Source organism: Mastomys coucha, unplaced genomic scaffold (genome assembly GCF_008632895.1).
Source record: "Mastomys coucha isolate ucsf_1 unplaced genomic scaffold, UCSF_Mcou_1 pScaffold9, whole genome shotgun sequence".
Taxonomy (NCBI): domain Eukaryota; kingdom Metazoa; phylum Chordata; class Mammalia; order Rodentia; family Muridae; genus Mastomys; species Mastomys coucha.
This window is the reverse complement of record NW_022196915.1, coordinates 17930555-17939568: the sequence shown is the minus strand read 5'-3', so window position 1 is coordinate 17939568 and position 9014 is coordinate 17930555. Positions and strand designations below refer to the sequence as shown.

The 9014-nt window shown below is 36.4% G+C and overlaps 1 protein-coding gene across 1 annotated transcript in view; it reads right to left on the bottom strand.

Annotated features, from left to right (window-relative positions):
• Positions 1 to 9014, bottom strand: part of Capn7 (calpain 7) — a 39737-nt gene that overhangs the window by 9783 nt on the left and 20940 nt on the right. Inside the window, exons 10-12 of the mRNA XM_031361774.1 lie at positions 6957 to 7103; positions 6335 to 6441; positions 5491 to 5611 (exon numbers count right to left, since the gene is read on the bottom strand). Of these exons, the coding sequence (XP_031217634.1) occupies positions 5491 to 5611; positions 6335 to 6441; positions 6957 to 7103 (375 nt within the window). The remainder of the gene's footprint in view (positions 1 to 5490; positions 5612 to 6334; positions 6442 to 6956; positions 7104 to 9014) is intronic.

The following is a 9014-nucleotide window of genomic DNA, read 5'->3' as shown; positions in this document are numbered from 1 at the left end:
AGAGGAAGAGGAGGAGGAGGAAAAAGAGGAGGAAGAAAAAGGAAGAAAATATCATATTTGAGAAAAAAGATTTGAGTAAATTTTTCTAAGATTAAATATAGCAGAAATAAAACCATACAATAAAAGAAGAACCCAAGAAAGGTTCAAACTCAGATACAAAGATACTAGTTAAAGCTTCAATTTTAACATACATCAAGGCTTCGGGCAAGGAGCAACTCTGACAGCACAAAGTTCACATACAAACTTAAAATGGGGTACTCTACAGGCAATAAATCTGCTCAAGCCGGGTAATAATGCTACAGTCTGCAACTTGAAAGTAACTATTAATAAAATATATTACTGGGCCACAGCTTACTTTGTTTACATATGCTCTCGTAAAATATGTCTTTACAGAATCACTGTTAAGAAACCAATACTATGCAACTCATGGCGGTAATCTGTAACTAGAAAGGCTGTTGTTTTTCTGTCTATACAAAGTTAAATCTTTGCCACTATCTTACCGTGTTCACACTGCACTGACACCTCACAGGAGACTAACAAGAAGAGGAGCTCGGGACTGTATAGTAACCACTGATTGCAGCACTCCTGTGTGTAGAAAATTGCATTCTAAAGGAAAGCACACCTTTCAGCTGTCCTACTTTACATTATTTTTACTTTAAGGAATCAATTTTGTTGCCATGTTTAAGGAAATACACAATTTTATATAACATGGGTGGGGCTGGAATGCTGCCTAATTCATAAAGCCTTGAGATCATAAAAAGTTTTACCAAGGAATGAGGACTGAATCTATGACCTCATGCCTGCTAGTCCAGTAGAATCTTAAAGATTAACTGTTGTGGCAGGCTCATACTGCCTCCCATCCCTATACAATCATATATCACACCAGCACTTGGCCAGTGATGAACCTTATGTACCACAGTGAACATATAAAGTTATAGTTTCTGAAAATTCCTGCTTAGTGACATCACAGCCATTCTGATGTCAGAGTACATTACATACGTTTGTAACTAATAAGCCAGGTGGCTTGTTTGATTAGAACTGAACCCAACACAATCACTGGCCAAAATATTACAAATAGTGGTTATTACTCTTAAGTATTATGTATTTGTTGTTTGAAAGGTATTATTACATATCCCAGAGCAACTATGTAGCCTAGGCTAGCCTTTAACTTGCTTCCTATCCTGTCTCTTGAGCTCTGGAATTATATCCTTTTTTTTTTTTTTTTTCAGTTTTTTTTATTGATTTAAGTTTTATATGCATTATGATGAGAAAAGATACATGATTTCAAATTTATCTGAATTTGTTAACATTTAAAAACATATTTTAAGTAAACAGAATTGCATCACATTCTTGTTTCCCTTTTGTACCCCAACTCCTCCCAGAGAACCCCCTTCAATACCTACAATTCCTTTTTTGTCATATACTTTAACATTTATAAAATATTAACAATAAAAATAAGTATTATAAAAGTTGTTTGATATAAAACAACAATCAATTTAACAGTCTTATGTAGATGCTTGTCTACAGCAATACTGAAAATACATGTTTTTCTCAATATAAATAATATATCACTACTAGTATTGTTTTAAATGAACATAAATACATAAAGTCTTTTTGTTTGTTTGTTTGTTTTCTATTTAGTAGAGTTTAAAATCTTGGCTCTTACTGTGGTACAAGCCCAAAATAAAAGCAATTTTTAGACATTGGATTTCATTGTAATAAGGCTGTACTTCAGTGATCCTCACATCACTAAAGGATTTTACCTCCATCATAGCTAAGCTGAGAGTTGACAGTTCTGTTGCACCAAGGAATGAATTGTAGGCATGATTTTTGGATACAGACTTCCTGCTATGATCAAAGCTAATTGACTTGAGTGAGTGACTTTATTCTTAGCCCACAGAGAACAGGTTGCATTCATTTATGAAACAGTATGTGTATTAAGATGGTTTACCCATAAAGTCATTCACCAACTGTTTCAATGAATAATGGTTCTGCTTGGAGGGTGGCACAGACATTAGGTGATGGTAAGAATCTGGTTCATTGGGTGTGATAATTTGGAAAAACATTCATCTCAGAGAAAGAGTAACTTCTTCAAACTTGATACAAGAGTTACAAACGTCAAGCAAAGCATTCAGTCTCACTCTTTGTTGTTCTCTTACAAGCCACCTCCCAAGTTAACTGCCTAGGTTTCTTTTGGCTGTATAAATACTTTTGAAATATGCAAGCTGTTCTGAAAACCATAGTATAGTGTAAAAACATGAAATAAACACTACTACTAATAGGCTAAGATAGGAGAAGCATGATTTCAATACCGTTACGTGGTACACAGTAAGACACTGTCACGTACAAACAAGCAGAAAGTGTATATGGATTGTACAATATTGGAACAATTTCTCCAATTACCAAATTAGAGAAACCACTGGATGACAGCCAACAAATTTCTAATTCCTCATATTTTTGGATTGCAATCGATTAAGATATGTTGGTAATATTAATTTTCATATTAAGATATTAAGAAAAAGTAATTGTTACTTCCTGTTGTTTTTGTTATAAGAGGTGAATTAGGTTTGTTGAAAGATTACTTTCTTGCTTCTTCTAGGGTGTAGTTTTGCTCCTTATGTTGGTGTTTTCCATCTATTATCCTTTGTAGGATTGGATTTGTGGAAAGATATTGTATAAATTTTGTTTTGTCATGGAATATCTTGGTTTCTCCATCTATGGTAATTGAGAGTTTTACTGGGTATAGTAGGCTGGGCTGGCATTTGTGTTCTAGTAGGGTCTTTATGACATCTGCCCAGGACCTTCTAGCTTTCATAGTCTCTGGTGAGAAGTCTGGTGTAATTCTGATAGGCCTACCTTTATATGTTACTTGACCTTTTTCCTTTACTGCTTTTAAATTCTTTCTTTGTTTAGTGTATTTGGTGTTTTAATTATTATGTGACAAGAGGAATTTCTTTTCTGGTCCAGTCTGTTTGGAATTCTGTAGGCTTCTTGAATGTTCATGGGCATCTGTTTCTTTAGGCTAGGAAGTTTTCTTCTATAATTTTGTTGAAGATATTTACTGGCCCATTACCTTAGGAGTCTTCACTCTCTTCTATACCTATCATCCTTAGGTTTGGTCTTCTCATTGCATCCTGGATTTCCTGGATGTTTTGGGTTAAGAGCTTTTTGCTTTTTGCATTTTCTTTAACTGTCATGTCAATGTTTTCTATGGTATCTTCTACCCCTGAGATTCTCTCTTCTATCTCTTGTATTCTGTTGGTGTTGCTTGCATCAATGACTCCTGATTTCTTTCCTAGGTTTTCTATCTCCAGGGTTGTCTCTCTCTCTGATTTCTTTATTGTTTCTATTTCCACTTTTAGATTCTGGATGGTTTTGTTCATTTCCTTCACCTGTTTGATCGTGTTTTCCTGTAGTTCTTTAAGGGATTTTTGTGTTTCCTCTTTAAGGGCTTCTAGCTGTTTACCTGTATTCTCCTGTATTTCTTTGAGGGAGTTATTTATGTCTTTCTTAAAATCCTGTATCATCATCATGAGAAGTGATTTTAGATCTGAATCTCGCTTTTCGGGTGTGATGGTGTGTCCAGGACTTGCTATGGTGGGAGAATTGGGTTCTGATGATGCCAAGTAACCATGGTTTGTGTAGTTTATTTTCTTATGCTTCCTTCCCCTCCCACCCCCCGCCATTTGGTTACCTCTAGTGCTACCTGCCCTGGCTAAATCTGACTGGGGCCTGTCCTACCTGTGATCCTGGTTATGTCAGAACTCCTCAGAGTCAAGCTGTCTCTGGGATCCTGGAATTCTGGGATCCTGTGATCCTGGGCATGTTAGAGGTCCTGGGAGTGGAGCTTCCTCTAGGTGTTGTGGGACTGGCTGCGGAATTTGCACCCAAGGTCTGCTCAGGGCACCAGCCCAGACAGACTGGAAGCAACCTGAGTTAGTGGACTGGCGGAGTTCCTGTGTGCCTGGGTCCTGCTGGTCCCAGTTACTCCTGGTGTTGGGACAGATATTGTATCCTCTTCACCTCTGATCCTGGGTGTGTTAGAGCGCCTGGGAGTAGAGCTTCCTCTAGGTGTTGTGGGACTGGCTTCGGAGTTTGAAATTTTATCTTTTATTCACCTTTTTTTTTTTTTTTTTAATTTGAGACAGGGTTTCTCTATATAGTCCTGGCTGTCCTGGAACTTACTCTGTAGACCAGGCTGGCCTCGAACTCAGAAATCCGCCTGCCTCTTCCTCCCAAGTGCTGGGATTAAATACATGTGCCACCACTGCCCAGCCACCTTTTTTTTAATGTATGCTTTTCTTTTATTGTAAGGCTTATAAAAACAAACCTATTGTACTGTCAACTGTAAAGAATGTAGTATAGCACATGTAATTATGTACAGTGAACAATACCAAATAATGACAAATATTTATGGCATTATACACTCCCTGTATTGGGGTGGGGTGTCATTTTAGAATATACTCCTACTGAGAAAAAAAAAAGCTAGACATGGTGGCACATACCTGTAATCCCAGTACTTGGGAGGCTAGGCAGAAGAGTTATGAGTTCAAGGCCAGCCTGGGATACATGGCAAAACCCTCTCTCAAAAAAAGGCCTTAATTGTAAAACTGTATGCCTTAAGCTAACAACAGCTTCATATATCTTGTGTCTCCTGTTGTGCCATGTTCTCTTGTGTTTGATTTAATCTTGTATTTCTTCCTGAAGGCCCTAGGAGCAAGACAGACAGACAGACACAATATTGCCTAGCTGTGTAGTAGACCATATCATCTAGGCTTCTGTATATATGTTATTATGTCTGTATAACAACAAAATCACACACAAATTTCTTGGATTATATCCTGGGATTAAATGACCTATTTCTGTGTGCTAACATAACACCTACTTTAATTAACAAATAATGAATACTGTTTTAGCTGAATGACCATTCAAATAAGAGCATTTGATAATACTTGTATCTTCTACTTCAGAGAACTCAGCAGTTTTTCATTTAAAAATAACAATAACCTGAAAAGTAAGTCACATATTCTATTCTAAGACCTTAGCTCAAGCACATACTGAGAAAAGGTCTAAAGACCTGTCAGTGTGCAAAGATGTCGCAGAAGAGAAATCCATGTGCACACAGATCCATGGCATCTCTCATTTCTAGCCATCTTTCTTCTTTTCATTTCACAGATATTTATCTTATATACCTTTCTACCATGACTAACCCAAAACACCAACATGTAACCTAGGACCTTCAGAGCTGTGTATTCGTCTCAATGGTGGTGACTTTTATGGGAAGGAAAAAGGTGTAATGGCATCGTTGTTCTGTTGTCACTATCTATACTGTCACTGAATTTCATTTTCCACCTTTGCATGTCCTAATTTTTAATGGTAGAGTCTGGGTTGTTTACACTCTCAGGATGGCTCTAAAGTCTGATCATCAATGCGATATTGTAACATCTTATCAATCAAGAAAGCAAATAAAAGAAAATTATAAGGCATAACCTTGAACTCTCTAATATCCAAAACAGCATACGCATGCGTGGGAACCAGGCCCCACTTGTCCCCTTCAGCTTCAGTCATCATTCCGGTTGACGCGGTGATAAGGACATCCCCTTTGTGAAATCTGCACAAGCCCCAACACAAGAAATCAAAGAAATGCATTTGAAATATCAGATCACACTATCTTTCCTATATTCTCTACTGTCATACATGAAAACCTCAAATTTGAAACTTTTTTAACAACTGGCTATTTTAACATGAATTATTTCCTTTTTTTCCCCAGAATAATTTAATTCTCAGGCATAAACCTATCAGTGAAGAAAAACAAATGCTGTATTTTCAGCTTACAAAAAAGGATGAAAATATGAAATAACAAATTTACTTTTCCAAAACAGATTGTGTTTGTTATGATTTGGAAAAATTCCCTGTACCTCCATATAAATTATCCTCTTAAAGCTTAAACTCTCAAGACTTTCTTTTCCCATCTTCCCTCAAACTTGATTAGTACTAGAAGAGCATATAGTTTTTCCACATTCCGAATTCCATATTCAACTACTTTGGATTTTCTAAAATCTGGATTATCTATAGCCACCATTAAAGGTAACTACGAAGCCTGTAGGAGCACTGTATGAGGTGATCCCAGCACTCAGAATCCCTGCACTCAGACAGGACGATCACAAGGGAGGGGGGCGTCCACCTGCACTGTCAAAAGACAAAATGTGACAGCTTTGCAATCTCTATTCTAAAGAAAGCATGATGCCTTTAAACAGCCTTCTTTACTTCAAAAGGAAGAAGGGCGGGAGGGAGGAAATGAAACAAAAGGAGATAGGGCAGGAAATACACTTGCCTTTGATAAAGCATTCTGAATGAATTATCCTTACTGAATGTCTGGCTGTCTGAATGCATGGCAATCCTTTCTGGTATCCACCCAGTCAGTGCATGCAGATCAATATTCTGAAACATAAACACATTTCAAGACTGTCAGTGGTTTTAGGCTGTTAAAAAAGAATCCTCAGGAGAGCTGTTAAAGCTCATTTGATTTGGCATAATGATCTTGGTAGGTTTAAATCTGAAGATAAAGTTGTTTTTCTGCTCTCTGAACTCAAGAGAATTTTTTTAAATATCAGGGGAGAGACTATGTAAGGGGGGATGAAGGAGTGATAGGGATATAAAATGAATAAATAAGTTAATAGAATAGAGTATCAGTATGATACCCACTCCTCATTTGACCTGGAAAACCCCACTGTTCGGTATCTCAATAGCACAGCAGACATATATTTTAGGCTTTTCTGGATACATAATTTGCACAATGTGCTGTCCTTACATAAAAAAATAGGTACTCTTATCATAAGGAAACTGACCACATTTCTCAGGGCATTGATAATCTGCTTTTTTTCCCCATAAACAAACACATCTATTAACTTTAAACTTTAATCTATAGGTGTCTATAATATATACCCATAACTTACTGAGTTGGATCCTGGGAAATCATATCCTCCCATAACTTTCATGTATGCTTTTTCTATAAGTGACACCCACAATTCACTTTTATTGTTGGAATAAGAACACAGCAATTCTCCTTTGTGATCAACAGGTAACTGATCATCAATTATCACCTGCAGAAAGAGAACATCAACTTCCTTAAATGAAACAAAATACCTTTACATCTCAAGATTAAAAAAATTTGCATGGATAATAGACACAATATATCTATTATTAAGTAATGATAGCCTCATAAGATGTTCATCATTTTAATACAATGTCTTTATGCAGTCTTACAAGATAATCTCACTGACAAGCCACTAGTTACAAGAGACATGTATTTGTATATGCATGTGTGTATATATAAAATTAAATTATTTAGAGAATGTACATTATATTATACATATTATATTATACATATAAAGTTACAAAAGAGCCTTACTATTTTTGGTTTAACCATACAAAAAAATTCCTATTCTATAATTGTAAAAGTACAATATTATAACTAAAAAATACATGTAAATAATTGAGCAAGCAACACCACAGACATGATATCTAATTAATATTAAAAATTATTTACAAAACATAGTGGTAAAAGAAGAGTTTTAATCTAAGAATAGTACAACGATTACTACTTCAAAAAAAAATTTTTTTGAGACAGGCTATGTAACCCAGGCTGGCCTTGAACCAGCTATCCTCCTGTCTCAGCCTCCTGAGTGCTAGGTAATAGGTATGTGCCACCATCCTCAACATTGAAAGACTCTTTTAAACAAGAGGTTATTATCTTTCTTAAAATTGTTTAGTTTTTAAGTAATCAATGCAATTCTAAAGGGTGTTCCCAAACAACAGCATCATCATTAGGATTAGCGCCCAGCCTGTTACAAAGGCAAGTTCTGGTCTCATCACAAACACACTACTTCAGGAAGTTGCCTGGGGCTTGTGCTTTAGGCCTGCAATCTAGGCTACTGCAAAAGCTGAGGCAGGATTACAAGTTCAAGGTCTGTATGGATTAAAGCATGAGTTCAGGAATAGCATGTAACTAAGTGAGTTCATGTCACTTAGACAGACTGGGGATTCAATACAGCTTAAAGACAGAACTTTTGCCTCACTATGAACAAAGCCCTAGCAGGCTCAATCCTAAACTCTACCAAAACAGACTTACTTAGGGGTGAGGAAGTATTACTGAGCTATAGAACGATGATTTTCAGTCTCAGTCACCAGGTGATTTTGTTAAAATGCAGACTCTGGGGGCAAAAGGAATGACTTGGTGGTTAATGGCACTGATTATTCTTCTCTTGGACCTGGGTTCAATTCCTAGTACCCACAATTTAAGATAATGATAGTTTATAATTCTAATTCTAGAGCACTGTTTCTTACCCTTCCTAATACTGCAACCCTTTAATACAATTCCTCATGTTGTGGTGACCCCAACCATAAAATTATTTCATTGCTACCTCATAATTGTAATTTTGCTATTGTTATGAATCGTAATGTAAATATCTGTGTTTTCCGATGGTGTTAGGTGACTCCTGTGACAAAGTCACTCAAGCCCCCAAAGGGGTCACAACCCACTGTTCTAGAGGGTCTGATGGTCTTTTTCTGGTCTCCTTGGACACTGCCATGGACATGATCTACAGACATGCATGAAAGCAAAATACCCACATACATAAAGTAAAAATGGGTAAAACAAAAATTGCAACTCTGATTCAGTACATCTGAAGCAAGGCCTAAAATTCTACAATTCTAACAGCTCTCAGGTGATGCTGAATTTGACACAGGAACCTGGGGGTAGACAGGTGCTAGAGAATGCTAACAATACAAGGAAGGCCTTATTATGGAGTTCAGACAGCTAAAAGAAACCACAGCAGTATAATTTAAAACTATATATATGTCACAAGAAACAATAAAAGTTTCCTATATCTCATTATAATTATTTATGAAGTCTTCTGATCTAATAGAGTTAATTTATCTGGTTTCCTTAATTAATTTATTTACTTATTTATTTCTTGAGTCAGGATCTCACTGTGTAGTCCTGTGTAGCATGA